General features: G+C 41.9%; 3 protein-coding genes across 4 annotated transcripts in view; 1 reads left to right on the forward strand and 2 right to left on the reverse strand.

Annotated features, from left to right (window-relative positions):
- Positions 1–311: 311 nt before the first annotated feature.
- On the forward strand, positions 312–2118 carry LOC133918962 (large ribosomal subunit protein uL29). Its single transcript, XM_062363132.1, has 4 exons — positions 312–467; positions 569–704; positions 785–941; positions 1834–2118. Exons 1-4 carry the CDS (start codon positions 464–466, stop codon positions 1906–1908), a joined length of 372 nt encoding a protein of 123 aa, XP_062219116.1. The 5' UTR covers positions 312–463; the 3' UTR covers positions 1909–2118.
- A 1422-nt stretch (positions 2119–3540) lies between these two features.
- LOC133918963 (uncharacterized) lies at positions 3541–6584 on the reverse strand. 2 transcript variants are annotated; one of them, XM_062363135.1, is made up of 4 exons: positions 6255–6584; positions 5226–5334; positions 4974–5027; positions 3541–3827 (listed from the first exon to the last, which is right to left on the reverse strand). In XM_062363135.1, the coding sequence occupies exons 1-3, from the start codon at positions 6400–6402 to the stop codon at positions 5018–5020; spliced, it is 267 nt and encodes an 88-aa protein (XP_062219119.1). In that variant the 5' UTR covers positions 6403–6584; the 3' UTR covers positions 3541–3827; positions 4974–5017. The 2 variants fall into 2 exon arrangements, with proteins under 2 accessions (XP_062219119.1, XP_062219118.1); XM_062363134.1 differs by having other exon boundaries at positions 5226–5370.
- A 1199-nt stretch (positions 6585–7783) lies between these two features.
- LOC133918964 (leucine aminopeptidase 2, chloroplastic-like) overlaps positions 7784–15991 on the reverse strand; it is a 33387-nt gene continuing 25179 nt past the window's right edge. The window contains exons 9-10 of the mRNA XM_062363136.1: positions 8357–8550; positions 7784–8135 (exon numbers count right to left, since the gene is read on the reverse strand). Coding sequence (XP_062219120.1) covers positions 8004–8135; positions 8357–8550 — 326 coding nt within the window. The 3' untranslated portion in view covers positions 7784–8003. The remainder of the gene's footprint in view (positions 8136–8356; positions 8551–15991) is intronic.

Consider the following 15991-nt stretch of genomic DNA (forward strand, 5'->3'; position numbering starts at 1 on the left):
CCCTGCATACTGTTCCGAATGAATTCCGTATGGACTATGCAGAACATGAACGACTCAATTTCGACGAGGATCTGAGAAATTTTATAAGGTTTAAACTAGGCCTTAGTAGACTCTTTGTGCAAAACAAGCATGTATCAGTAGAGATATTGTGTCATTTTCTACTTGGCTTAATCAATCATCCGAGTACCTGTTTCTGAGTAAAATTACCTGAAAATGGGAAAAATCAAAAGATTAAAAAAAATGGACAATCACTATGGGCCAGTCATCTCCCTAAGAGCCGAAAAGGCCCAGAAAAGCCCGTCGCGGTTCAGCCTAGGGTTTTGTCTCCACAGCGTTCCGCCCTCGTCTCCGCCGTCTCTTATATAGCCTCCCCCGCCGCCTCCCGTCCTCTTCCCTTCGCGCACCGCCTCCACCCTTCCGCCGCTGCTGCTTCGCCGCCGACGCCGCAGCCGCCACAGTCGCCATGGGTAAGCCCCGACCATTAGTCCGCCGTCGGACTGATTCTTCCTTGTAGCCTTCTCTTCTTGCGGATCTGACGCCGCTCTCGGTGTGTGCCGGCGAATGGCAGCCCGGATCAAGGTGCACGAGCTCCGGGGGAAGAACAAGGCGGAGCTGCTGGCGCAGCTCAAGGAACTCAAGGCCGAGCTCTCCCTTCTGCGCGTCGCCAAGGTCACCGGCGGAGCCCCCAACAAGCTCTCCAAGATGTAATTGCCTCTCTCTCTCTCTCTCTCATTGCGAACTGAATCGAATCGAATCGAACTGAACCCGTGTGGCTTTGGTGCAGCAAGGTGGTGCGCACGTCAATCGCGCGCGTGCTCACGGTGATCTCACAGAAGCAGAAGGCGGCGCTGCGGGATGCGTACAAGAAGAAGACGCTGCTCCCCCTCGACCTCCGCCCCAAGAAGACCCGCGCCATCCGCCGCCGCCTCACTAAGCACCAGGTATATACATCATCGTACTCCTGTGATGATATCCTATTGCCACTTCCGCTCCCTAGGTTTAGCCTTCGTACCGGTATTTGATGGCGTTGTATTTACATGCTTACATGTTCTGCATTTCCATACTTGAGATGTTCGGTCAGAACTTGCATACTAATATCATGATGGCTGAAATGGGGTGGGGCGGGAGGGTATTCCGTTGCCTGTTTCAATTGGGAATCTTAACGTCTTGAGTTATTCCTGATTGTCTATGGTATGTTGCCAATGTGCGATTAGATTGGCTTGTTTCAATAGGTGATATAAGTAAGTTGTGTGCTTTTTGAATAACCATGGTAGTCCCAATGATGCCTGTTAGCTTTCTTTTTTACCGCCGGACTGCAGGAGTTGAAGTTGGGGTTGTGTTGTTGTGTAGTCTTCTGTAGTATGCAACTGAAATATTTAGTTACATCTCTTGATTGAAGATCTGATCTAAATAATCTTAGTGGTCTATGATATACTTTTTAGCAGCTCCATATTTAGTTTCATCTCTTGTTGTATCATGCAGTTTGAATGTGGTATTAAGTATTGCTTGCTAGTAATTTCTTATGTTATGATTCAGAGTTGACTTCTGGTCCAATGATGTGAAATAGTCTGTGTGTAACTCGAGTTCCTCCATACGAATGTTGGACTGTCAGTAGATTATTGCTTTGTAGCCAACTATATTGCTCTTCAAATGCTAGGGTATATGAAGCTGCTTAAATAATTTTCGAGTTGATATTGGTTGCATGATACAAAAAGACGTATTTTATTCTTGAAGGTGTTAAACTTTAGCTGAATTTGTGTGCTGAATTTCCTTAACTCTTTTGTGTTGATTTATCATTTACTTGCCTGACATTTTGCTGTTTTTATCCCTTAGCTTTCTCTGAAGACGGAGAGGGAAAAGAAGCGTGAGAAGTATTTTCCCATGAGGAAGTATGCTATCAAGGCCTAGGTCAGGACTGTGGGATGCTATGCCTAGCGTATCACCAGCCGTTTCTTTGCCTAGGAAGTATTTTTTAAGTTTTGATTTGTATGGACATTCCTTGTGGGTGGAAAGTATGGTGTTTTTGCTCTGTTACCTCAAATGGCTAAATTGTTTTAAGTGGCAGTTGTATTGGCACTGAAATCCTACATGTTTGGCGGTAGTTTCTCATGTCTACAATTTTATCCTGGATATTGGATACTGATATTACTTATGTGACTGTTAGATGCAATCGCACTTCGATTGCAAAAACATGCATTGCTTTTCTTGCCAGTGTCAACTGGTAATATGAAGGCAATTTTTTTATTTGCCATAAAAAAATTTCACTCTTACCTCTATACCATTAAATAAAAAGTTTCTTGTCTACCATTTGTTTTATCTTCCCTTCCATGCCACTTTAATTTTCGCTCTATGAGCTTTCCGGCAATTCTTCCATCGAAGTGGTCTTTTGGTATCTCTTTCTGTTTTTTTCAAAAATTCTAAGTTTTTTTTACATATAATCTATATGTAGAATTAAACTAAAATTCTCAAAAAAAAGTTATTTTATAACTTCTAATAATTATTAGAGTTTCAAATAAAATCTGAAAAATCTGAAAAAAATTACTAATATTCTTCTTATATGATGGATTAATTTATAAAATTATTTGAAAAAGTGAGTTTTAGAAATTAGTTTATCACATAAGAATATTAATGAAGTTTTTTAGATTTTTTAGATTTTATTTAAGGTTCTAATAATTATTAGAAGTTATAAAATAATTTTTTTAGAGAATTTTAGTTTAAATTTTATATATGCTTTTTAGCTGAATCTAATTAAAATGGTTTTTATATAGATTATGAAGCATATACGAGAATACCATTGATATTTAGAGATCAGAAAACTATAGATTATAGAACACATACTAGAATACCACTGATTTTTTGAGATATTAAAAGACTATTATGTCATTAACCGGATTGATGAACAGTGAAAGAACTGCCGGATTTGCCAATTTGCTGGGATGGGAAGCTCGGACTATTATGTGATACCAATTTGCAGACAGGTCTACCTGGTCATCGGTTAGCTGGGATGGGAAAAGAAGAACTGTGAAATGACAATTCTGCGAACTGATGCATCATGGAACGACTACAGGTAATGAAAGCGTAGTTTCTGCGTCAAGCTGTTGGTGATTTGTACAACAATTATGGAGTTCATCTTTTGTGCAGCTGGGTCTGCTTGTATGTTGCATTCTGAATGTGTTTCATACTTGACCTTTATAAGTCTGTTTTGTACGCAAATCAACCCGTGTTCTATTCCATCGTGTTCCCTGACAATGGATGACCTGACACCTGACAAGACAGAAGCTCCGCCGTTTCCTCGGGAAGGCGACAAACGGGACGCCGCGTCAGCGTCATCTCATTCCAAGTCCAAACAAAAATTTCCGAGCGAACGTTCTTCGTTCAGATTGGAGTTTGGATCTCGTCAGGCTTGTTGCTTGAATAAAATTAAACACAGGTAGAGTTCTAAATGCAGAAACAGAAGTGTGAATAGCTAAGAAAGGAGAAAAAAATAATGCACCAACAAGTGGAGGAAAAATGGCAGGAGCGTAGCAGCTCCAAATGCAGTTTTGCAAAGAGAAACATAGTTCTTTTTGTGTCTTCGAAAGAGCACGGCTACACGTACACAACTATTTTAGGTAGTAAAATAACATGCAAAATTCTATTAATGTCGTTCAAGTGATCGCCGTAAGCTGAACATTATAGGCGGTCCTAGTAAAGCAAATAAGATGACTGAAAGCAATCGCTAAAAAAAATACAGCCACAAATTTCTTAAATTCCCACCTCCATATTATTCCCACTTCTTTGGAAACATATCCTCCAAAGGTAATGGCCTGGCCTCCAGATGCTTCAATCTGTAAAATATAGGAATATCAGTATCTGCTTGGATCTATTTTAACGCAGAATAAGACAAGAGATTGAATAACAAAGCAAAAATATGTGCCCCCTGAAACATCATGAAATGCGTTTTCTGTTTGATCTGTACATTTCTTGGCAATCCCTTGAAACACCAATAGATATCGATCCAAAGTTTATTAAATTTGTTACCGCTTGTCAATATTCAAAATATATTTAGATATAATTGGACTGTGACATCCGAAAAATTACCTATTTCTTTCATTCATTGTCCTTATAAGCAGTGTTCCCCTAGCCGCCTAGCACTAGTCTGGCGGCAGACCAGCACCTAGCAACCCATAGGAGAATAGGCGGGGCTAGGCAGGAGAATAGGCGGTCGCCAGGGGAACACTGATTATAAGTAAATGTCGAACCCATCCCAATGAAACATTCCATGCTGGTACTCAACAAACAATTCATAAACTACTTGCATGTGTATGTATTCCTGAAACCTAACCTTAGAAGGGAATGATATTGAATAATGGTTGCTTTGATAAAATACAATTACTTATATGGAATTATTGTTATCTTAAACGTGTATATATTTGGAGATGACAGAGCAACTAAGGATAACTTGTCGAATGACAGTAGGCTTGTGCAAACTACGCAATGTTTAGTGATATGCAACAAGTAAGATGATGGGTAATTGTTCTTCAAGTAAACTCATCTGTACATGTGTTTACGGATAAACCCACCATGAAGAAATAGATAAGAATATAAGCAATGTCCATTGGTTCATTTACCACATTGAAGTTGATATTCAAATACATTTCTTTCCTGATGAATTTTTTTACTGATTTTGTCAAAGATAAATGCAAAAAAATACTTCAGGACGAATCAGTACAAAGTTCAATCAAAATGCACCGACTTTGAGTGGATTGGAAAGAAACTTAAAAGTGTGATTTTATCAGTCACAAAATATGATTGATTAAGATGATAGCCTGAAAAACTTTAATTTACATAGGAAAAAAATATAGCATCGTGTTACTGCTTTTTCAGCCTGTTTTCTCCATTTTATTCATGTTACAGGCATTATTCAGGGAGCACCCACAAAAAAAGGAAAAACCAAAGTATTTCCATAAAGGCTACATGCCATTCAAGCTTACCTCCTTGGAGACTTCTTCAGCCTCCTTTGAAGATCAGGCATAATTCACCAAGACCTGCAGTTGAATAACTAAACTTTGTATCCATAATGCATAATGGTCCATTTAAACTGATAATCTTGCAGCCTGCTCTAGCAATGGCCAATGTGGGAATCAAATGAACTTGTAGTTTACTTTTATAGAGTTTAAGATAAGCACAATACACGTTTGGCAGAACTTATATAGACGTACAAGCGGAAAACTTAAACTGCTAACCTTGCAGCCTGCTTTTCCAAGAGCCAACGCAGTGGCTTTTCCAATTCCTCTGGAAGCGCACCAGTAACAACAATGACGGGAGCTTCCAACTTTGTGGCATCTTGTACAACTGTTTGCTCAACAGCCGCAACATGAGTTCTTACACCTGTAAATACCATTACCTTAGTTAAAAAAAAAAGACGACGGGGCAGACGGCCCCCCTGCTTTGCTTTTAAAGAAGTTGCAAGTCTTGAACCCAGACCAGCTTAGCGAGACTGTGCTCAACTAACCGTTAGCACCACCAGAGACTTTGCTTGTAAAAAAGAAAGTGCCCATTACTTTGTTGGTTTGCGAAAAGAGTTGAAACAGCATCACAATCGAACTACAGCTTTTCCTTATGAACCACCAGCCAATGACATCACATATGCCAAGTGCATATCAATATGCGAAATCTATGCACCTTGAACAAAGTAGTCACAAAGTGAAGATGCACCAATACTGAGCGCTGCACATCTCCCTTTTATGCGCCAAAAAACAACTAAAAAACTTTAGGTAAAAAAGAGGATTGATTGGCAAACAATCATGCTAAATTTCAAGTCCAAAATCAGTCTACACAAGGAGAAACATGAGAACAGGTCCTCCGAGATAGACTTACAGGCTTGCAGCTTGGCAAATAGCTATAGACAAGCTCAAAAACCGAGCTCTTCGGCAAAGAGAACAAAAATCACCCCCCAAGGCCCCTAGCTTCCCAAACCTGAGATCACTGTCAAGTGCTAACACTTCAATCGAAAAGATAGTAAATACAGAAAAACAATTATTTCACGCACACAACTCGCCATTGCCATTTGTTTGGGAAGCACGCATTCCCACCAAAGAGTTAGAACAAGTTTACAAGCATCCATTGTCTACCCAAGTTCCAATATACCACCTACTTCGAACTAAATCTCTAGGAATCTTTTCGATATTATCGCCAGCAGCCTTTCGATAAACCGAAGCGAACTACCACCGCTCCCCCCGCCACAGAGTACAGATGAGGTCGGCACGCCGTACCGGAGAGGGCGACGGTGCGGGAGCTGGGGCCGCGGGACCAGAGCGCGGGGGCGAAGCTGACGAGGCCCCGGCGCGCGGGGGCGGCCGGAGACGCCGAGAGGGCCGCCGGGGAGGCGAGCGCTGCGGCGGCGGCGGTGGCGATGGCCATGTGGGATCGGAGGGAGGAGAGGGCGGGGATGGAGAGGAGGCAGGGAGCCAGAGAGCTAGAGAGATATGGCGTTGGGGTTTGGCAAGGTTTGGTGTGTCTGTCTGGGTTTGCCTCGGAAGCTCCGACGGCGACGCGGCGATGGATGGGTTCCGGCGGACTGGCGGAGACGAGAGCATCCTGCTACCGGGTTTGGGTGAACTTTGTTAAGTATGTATACATTATTTTTTATATATTGAGTTTGAATGTTTAAAAATAATAATATATTTTATTATATTTTATAAATATATTATAATAAAATATAGTAGTTAAAGTTATATTTTAAAGATATGTCAATATTTAAGATGACACTTATTTACGATTAGATAAGGAACACAAAATTCTATGACATGGAAATAAGAGTTTCTTTCAAAATACTTAGGAATTAGTGTAAAATTAGGTTAGAATTTTAAAATTCAAAGAGCAATCACCCACTTACGAAGAAGCTCGGTAGCTGATGACGGGGCTGTCATTGATGGATTGCTGTGTAATTAGTCAGAGTAGACTGAATAAATCAGATTCCAAGATTAGTATACAGTCTCAATTATGCATGTGAGAAATTGTAACCATGACAAACATAATATATCATAGTTAGCATCTCACAAGATAATACCTTATGTATATGATATTATGTATATTATACACCATTACACAACATTAGAAACCAAATAAACATATTAATGAGTAAAAAATCTATTATATGATTAAAAACAAAAAATAACTTATTCCAAACAACCAATTATATGGATTATGTGGCCAATTAATTGTTTGGTGATATAAAATTTCATTTGATTACATTAATGGTGATAGTTTAACTAGTATCACGATAAATAACCATCCAGCTAGTTTTAATAACAATAGCTCAAACTCACACATGATCCAGGCTAAATTCCAAAGTTCATAAAAGATCAAATCTACGAATATCTTTTTCTAAAGGTAAAGGGGACGCACACTACCCACGCAAATCACACTCACACACGCGTACGTGTTCATACACACGTTAGGATATGATTGGAAAGCTCGAGGCCTCCAGTACGCGAAAACACGCAATACCACTGAACGCATACGAGCGTGTACCTATATCTATTCTAAAACCCATCCCGAGAGTAATTGAAAAATAGATCTCCGGTGAGTATCTGCACCGGCCTTAAGGCTCGAATGTGGGTGGGCTCGGTAGCACACCAGCGACTTTACCACCCGAGCTAAGGCTCGGTCTCAATCTGCGGATATCTGTGTAACCAGATCTAGCAAATGAGAAGTAAACCATGAATGTCCTAAAACATTTTGCTGGTGCGCTCCACTCATTTTCTTTGAGTATGTTTATTTGAGAGATCAAGCACACAAATTTTCTTGTCAAGTTTGGGTTTGCATTTTACTTATTCTATAGCAGTATCACATCCCAGCATAATACATATAGAGGTCTTGCAGTTTGCAGCTATAGAATGGCAGTACAAAGAAAGAACACTGGACAACTGAACACCACCATATCTATTCCTTCAGTTTCTTCCTGATCCCATCTCTGAAGATAAAGCAGACGAATGTCGAATAGGAATCGAAGGATTCGTTCAGGACGAGGAGTTGCAGAGAACCCACTCCACCAGGGTGGCGACACCGAACCCGGTGGCCGCCCGCTTCTTGTGGTTCCACACCGGCCCGGCGATGTCGATGTGCATCCACTGGACTCTCTCATTCACAAACTGCGCAACAAAAGCAGCATGCAAGAGCGCCATTAGTAGCACGCTAACAAACTGCTCTGGAAATTTCTTTCTAATATAGCCAATCAATTATATAACCCGCAACAGGTTAACCATGACTCCATCGATTCGCCGGGAAGCTTAAGGGGGGAAATGTACAATTCTAGGGAACATATCACAGTGCTCAAATTTCATCCAAGGAGCAAACCAAGAGCAAGATAGACCTGTTTCAGGAACAATGCGGCAGTAATAGCACCGCCCTTGGGCTGCATAGGGCCAGTGTTGAGCATATCAGCAACACTGGACTTCATCGACTCCCAGTAGCTCTCTTCCATTGGCAGCCTCCAGAACTTTTCTCCTGAGACCTCGGAGGCAGCCACAAATTCCCTGGCTAGCTCATCACTTGGTGTGAAAATCCCTATACATATATATGGAAATAAAATTAATGTTTCTCTTAGATAGAAAGTATGCAAAAAGCAAAAGAATATATACAATATATATATACAAGTTTATTATGTGCCTGCGCAGAACAGACTTGCGCTGCGCCACTATCCAGCCTGGTTTCAATGCTCCGGACTCCGGTGGCCGCCGGACCTCGGCCTGCCCAGCCTCACCGCCCTGCTCCCATCGTCGTACGCGTCCTGCCTCCGCGGGTGGTGGCAGCAGTGGCCGCGCTCCGAGCTAGGGGCTATGGTGCAGCGATGGCCCGAGCTCGTCTCGGACGTCCCGCTCCTCCTGGACGCCGCGCTCTGGGGCGTTGTCACTGTCGTCAAGTCTGTCACGCTCGTCTCCGTGATGTGTTGCTTCTTCCTCTTCTGCGGTTGCACCCTATGAAGCTGACTGCTACACTAATGTTGCTAGTATGTATGATTTCTTCGTGCGATTTGTTTGTTTCGTTGCATACTTGGTAAATTAGCTATGCTAGCTAGGTTGCTGTCTTGGTAGTAGTAACTATGGTGCTTTGTGATAATTCTTAATCACTCGAGTCCATATTCTACAACTAGAGGTATTGTATTGTACACTTGACAACTTATAATTGGGGTCGTAACTGACTTATCTTGTGAATCGTAACTATACTGCTTTTGGGATTGTAACTGGGTGTGTGCACAGAGGTGAACAAGTTCGATCACATGATAAAAAAAATACATAATTATGACTAGAGAAGTTACCGAGTTACGACTATATATATTTGTAGTAACTGACTTATCTTATGGATCGCAACTATACTGCTTTTAGGATCGTAACTAGAAGTGTGCGCAGAGGTGAACAAGTTACAATCACATGACAAAAAGTACATAATTACGACTAGAGAAGGTTACCGAGTTACTATCATACATATTTGTAGTAACTGACATATCTTGTAGATCACAACTATACTGCTTTTGGGATCGTAACTGGGGGTATGCGCAGAGGTGAACAAGTTACGATCACATGACAAAAAAGTACATAATTACGACTAGAGAAGGTTACCAAGTTACGACCATATATATTTGATCATCCAACATCTAACGCACTAATCTCATATGATTGTAACTGAGGGTGTGTGCAGAGGTGAACAAGTTAAGATCATATAACAGAAAGCAGTATAGTTGCGACCATATATATTTGTAGTAACTAACCTATTTTGTGGATCGCAACTATACTACTTTTGGGATCATAACTGGAGGGTGGCGCAACAGTGAACTAGAGTGCGCATAGGCACATAATAGATATATAGTATATAGATATACAATATATATATATATATATATATATCCGTCTTGATTTGATGCGCTGAAATTTACAGATGTATCTACCGAGATGATGTACACGATCATAGACGACACCAGAGGCACTTTGTTAACAAGGTTCAGCCAAAGCCTACATCCCCTGGGCATAACTACAGGCATTCCTCCCCAACTAGCAACACCGACCGCTTTCCGAGGTTCTGGTAGACTTGTTGCCCCCCTACGAACCTATCGTTATGCCGTTATAGTTACAAACAGCGGCTCTCCTCTCATATTTATGAGGAGGTCTGGTTACAGTAATCATACTAGAATTCCACCTAGAGTCCTATTAAAATTCCGGCATATACCACTAATACAATTTTAAGTCCTATACGTAACCAATTTCGTACAATTATTCAACATATATCCAACTGAAAGTGCCTAGAGGGGGGGTGAATAGGCTTTTCTGAAATTTAAAACTAAAAACAGCGGATTAAACTGCCGGATATTCCGGTGAAGTCCAGATACTCCGGTATGGTCCGGAGTATCCGGTCTAGTCTGGAGTCTCCAGCCTGACAGGAAATTTCAGAATAAATTTGAACTAAAGGCCACAACTAGATTCTAAGAGTTGCACTAGGTCAAGTAGATATTACTAAGCTAGAATAACAATTAAAACTAGCAAGATTGATACTATAGCAATTTAAATGACAAATTACCAAATGCACATGATCAAGTAAGTTTCACAAGTAAGAACACGAGAATATATCCCGGAGTTCGGCCACCTCACAAAGAAGTGCCTACGTCTCCGTTGAGGAGCTCACAAAGAGCCGGGTCTTCTCCAACCCTATCCTCTTCTAGCGACCACAAAGATCAAGCTAGAAATTCTTACTCAATATGAAGATGCTTACAAACTTCCCGAGGCACATCACAAGTTTTGGGTGCTCTTCGGGCGACTCCTTTCCTTCTAGAAACCCAAAGCTTCAAAGGAGATGATCGCAGTAAATGCTCGATGAAGAAATCAATGCTCAAGTGGCTTGAACCCTCTCCAAACACACACTCTCAATTTGTGCAAATTTGGCTCTAGAGATGATTGGAGGGGCTTTGAATGCTCTTAAAGTGCTCAAGAGGTCTCAAGGAAACCAGCCACAGCAAGCTCTAAATGATATGGAGAGAGGGGGCATTTATAGCCCTCTCTCACAGACTAGCCGTTACTGTTTTTGTCAGAGCTTACCGGAGTATCCGGTGTATACTGGAGTCTCCGGTCCTAATTCCAAAAACGGCGTCAGAACGGTCACGAACGTGTCAGAACTAGCCGTTACAATTCTGTTTAATTACCGGAGTCTCCGGTGAATACCGGAGTCTCCGGTCTTGACAGATTTTCCAAAACAGACTAAGTCTGGAGACTAGCCGGATCCTCCGGCATCTCCAGGTACCGGAGTATCCGGTGAACACCGGAGACTCCGGTCTTTACTACTTTTTATCAAAAAGATTAAAAGCTTACCGAGAGCCTCTGCCGGAGTCTACCTCGGAGACTCCGACTGCACACTAAACATTTTACCGGAGTATCCGGTGAACACCGGAGACTCCGGTCTTTTTCTTGAAGGATTAAACCGTAACCGAGACTCTCTGCCGGAGGCTAACTCGGAGACTCCGGCTGAATGCTGAGTACCGGAGTATCCGGTGAACATCGGAGACTCCGGACTCTGAAGATTTTTCAGAAAGAGTTTCGTGTCCGTGAGTGAATGTGTCTCTCAATTGGGTGATTCTAAAGGATCTCTTGAGCATTGAGACACTAATCAAGCAAATGAATCCATCCATCTAGGAAAAAATCTATCCTAGACTCAATTTCAAAAGTAAAAAGAATTTAAGCCCTATCTTGTATCCTTCGTTGATTCTTCAATTGTTTCGACGGGCGTCAAACGTCATTTACCTTCACAACTAATGCTCATACCTGTTCAATACTCACAAAGCATGTTAGTTCTTTAATCGTTTTGTCATCAATAAGCCAAAACCCACTTAGGGGGCCTAGATGCACTTTCAATATCCCCCTTTTTGGTGATTGATGACAACCCGATTAAAGGATACACAAGGATATATGAAAAAGGTTTTGAATTCTAGAAGATATGGTAAGCTCCCCCTAAATGTGTGCATTGTTTTAAACGAAGTTAAACAACAATGCATTTATTTAGGAATTTGAATCCACAAGAGCTCCCCCTATATCCTAGAATCCGTGGGATGCAAAAGTTTATGATAAGACATAGAGCACACAAAACTAATGAAAGTACAACAATCATCATACTAACATAAAAGGTCTTATGAATTTAAATAACACAAGGTTCATCACAAACAAGAATCCAATTGTCCAACGGCGAAAGAAATTAAAGGAGACCAAAACTAAGGAAACTAAGAGAAAGGATAACTATCTCTCCCCCTTTGGCATCAAGCACCAAAAAAGAGAGAGCCTACTCGCTGCTACCATCTTCCTCATCATCTTCTTCCTCGTCTTCACTTCCTTCGTTGCCGTCAGAGGAATCGTCTTGAGCTTGTTGTTGAGAACTCTTGGCTGCTGTTTGGGCTTCATCATACCATGCCCAAGGGTTCTCAACCTCAAAAGGTGCACTCTTCGCTTCATCTGACTCAATAGGAGAGCAAGGAGGTTGGAGATTCATGGATGTGTACATTTGTTTCTGACGATTCTCCATTTTTCTTAAGCGAGCACCTTGATCCTTGATTTGAGTGGCATTGTGAGTGCAAATCTTGAAAATTGCTTTGAGAGCACTCTTGATGAATGATGACCCTCGTGGAGGAGCGTGTCTCGAGGCAAACGGTCTCGAGCTAGGAGGAGCACGAGGAGGTGATGGAGATGGGGAGGGAGCTCGAATGTTCAAAGGCCTCATTCTGTATGGTTCATGCTTAATCTCCTTTACAAAAGTCTTCTTGGATATCCTTTCAATGATAAACATGAGATAAGGGGCATATCCACAACTTTTTATGGGAGACTTGGATGTAAAAACAATTTCCTCCCAAAGAAAGTGAGCCACGCTGAAAGGAGCATGATCATTTGACATGGCTGCAAGGAGATTTCTGGAGATACTTTGAACTGTTGTTGCATCTCCACTCTTGGGCGCCAAGGTGAGCCGGAATAGGGAGTTCAAACATCGATAGAAAGGCCTCATCCCCGTGAGCTTTCCGAACTCAACTCGTCCATGATTTAGATACATGAACCCAATTTCTTCCAATGTCAGCTGATTCTCATTGTGAATTTGATCCTTGGAAGTATCTCTGGCATCTAGATGGAAGTAGTGAGCAAAGCCTCTGAAACTGATCCTGTATTTGACTCCCTCTGTCATCCAGTGCATAATGGGATTTTCACATCCCTCAAACCACACTGTGGCGTAGAATTGTGCGATAACCTCCTCGCACCAATCATACCTGAAGGCCATAATATTTTTTACCCTTTTGCTCTCACAGGCTGCAATCACTTCAGTGAACACCGGGTCGTTCTTCCTGGCCATATAATCCCAATCAATCCATTGCATGGGAGTAATAGGCTTCTTCTTGGCCAAAATTACTGTCTCATAGAAGTCTGCCTGAAAATCATTCCAGAAACGATAATCGGCAACATTCTTCTCAAAATCATATGTGTTGTTCAACCTTTCACTAACAACCCTTGATACATTCTTCATGTAGTTTACTGTCCTTTTTGGAGCATCAACAACAGAAGCAGTTCTCCGGGGTCTGTGAAGCTTTAAGGGTCCAATGACTTCATCAGCTTGTTCTTCTTCATTATCCTCGGACTCAGATGAGTTATCTTGTGCAACACCTTTGCCTCTTTCTTCAGTAGAGGGCATTCTTCCTCGACCTCTTCCTGTAGTTACTTTGGCTGGCCCCTTTCCCCTTGTAGACTCTCGACCTCGCATAGCTTGAGATTTGGTTCGGCAGATGGTCACAAGGTCCCTGTCATAACTTCCAGCAACTCCGCCTTCCTCAATGTGAATACCACCACTTGCGGCTATTTCGCGGACTCTTTCACGGCTAGCATGGCCGCTTCCACTATCTTCCGATTGGGCAGGAGCACTTGATTCTTGAGCACGGGGGTCACTTCTTTGTTTCTTTTTCCTCTCGAAAGTGCGACCCTTCTCAAAACGGTCTCCAGCCATTGCAAGAACACCTAGAAGAAATGGAATGAACAAAGAATTTTGAGGAATAAAAGATTGGACAGGAAAAGCTGAAACTTCAGGCTGATACCGGAGTATCCGGTGTACATCGGATACTCCGGTCGGCCCCGACAGAAAACCTAACCAGCTAGGGTTTGGAAGATATGGCCGACTAGAGATGAAACAAGTTTGGGAATGGGTTCTAGAGGGTACTAGGAACTATTCTACCAAAGGAAAACAACTCTAGACAAGAGCATTGAGAGATCGGAAAGACTGTTGAAAACGGTACCTTTGAGCTCAAATCCTCCGGGGATTTTTGAGAATAGGGATCTCCGGAGATTCCGGCCTTTAATCCAAGAGAGAAACGTAGCAAGACTTGAAGATTCTTGGGTTCCTCTCAAAATCGCCGGAGAGAAGGTTGTTTGGAGAGAGGACAAGAGAATAGATGGGAAAAGATAACTGTTCGGGCTAGGGGAATATATAGAATTCTGGAGACACCGGAAACTCCGGTGTAGACCGGAGAGTCCGGTCCTGACACTATTACCGGAGACTCCGGTGGAGACCGGAGACTCCGGTCCTGACACTTGTACCGGAGACTCCGGTGAATACCGGACTATCCGGTAACTGGAAACAGAACGGAATACAGCTGAGGCTGTGAACAGTGTCAGGTCCGGATACTCCGGTGAACACCGGACATTCCGGGACCTGGAACTATCACAGCAAGATTTAGAGCTGAAGAATTGGGAAAAGGATTTTCTGGAAGGAAGATGTTGGACAAGAGGATTAATTTGTCAAATGTGATCAGCCAATCAAGCATCATTACATAACTATGATCACAAGTTACAAATTATGATCGAGAGACCAAAAATCCAAATAATTTTGAGAAAAACACTCAAAATGCAGTTTTCGCAAACTCTTAACTAGGAAAGCTATAAATCTACAACAAGCAAGTGTATGCAACAGTTCAAGCCACGTTCCGAGAATCTAGGATATTTAATTCACTTCTCAACTCGCAAAACCTTTGCTCGTCTAGTGGTTTAGTGAGGATATCGGCTAATTGTTTTTCAGTTCTCACATGGCGAATGTCAATATCCCCTTTTGTTGCATGATCTCTCAAGAAATGGTGTCTAATATCTATGTGCTTGGTTCTTGAGTGTTGTACGGGATTGTTGGCTATTTTGATGGCACTCTCATTATCACATAAAAGTGGAATTTTGGGAGTTTTGTGGCCATAGTCTCTTAGAGTTTGCTTCATCCATAGGAGTTGAGCACAACATGCTCCCGCGGCAACATATTCAGCTTCGGCAGTGGATAGAGCTACGGAGTTTTGTTTCTTGGATGACTATGACACTAAGGACCTACCCAAGAATTGGCAAGTTCCCGAAGTGCTTTTTCTATCCACCTTACAACCGGCATAATCGGAGTCCGAATAGCCGATAAGGTCGAAGGATGACCCTTTTGGATACCAAAGCCCAAGGTATGGAGTATGAACTAAATATCGAAGAATCCTCTTAACGGCCATTAAATGGCACTCTTTGGGAGCGGCTTGAAATCTTGCACACATGCACACACTAAGCATGATATCGGGCCTAGATGCACATAAGTAAAGCAAAGATCCTATCATGGAACGATATACCTTTTGATCCACACTTTTGCCTTCTCCATTGAGATCAAGATGTCCATTAGCTTGCATGGGCGTTTTGATTGGTTTGGCATTCTCCATGTCAAATTTCTTGAGCATATCTTTGATGTACTTGGTTTGACAAATGAAGGTTCCTTCCTTGAGTTGCTTGATTTGAAATCTGAGAAAGAACTTCAATTCTCCCATCATGGACATCTCAAACCTCCTTGTCATGATCCTACTAAAATCTTCACAAAATTGTTGATTAGTAGAACCAAATATAATGTCATCGACATATATTTGGCAAACAAATAAATCATTATCAATATTCTTAGTAAAGAGAGTAGAGTCGGCTTTGCCTATTTCAAAGCCCTT

Source organism: Phragmites australis, chromosome 5 (assembly GCF_958298935.1).
Source record: "Phragmites australis chromosome 5, lpPhrAust1.1, whole genome shotgun sequence".
In the NCBI taxonomy this organism is placed as follows: Eukaryota; Viridiplantae; Streptophyta; class Magnoliopsida; order Poales; family Poaceae; genus Phragmites; species Phragmites australis.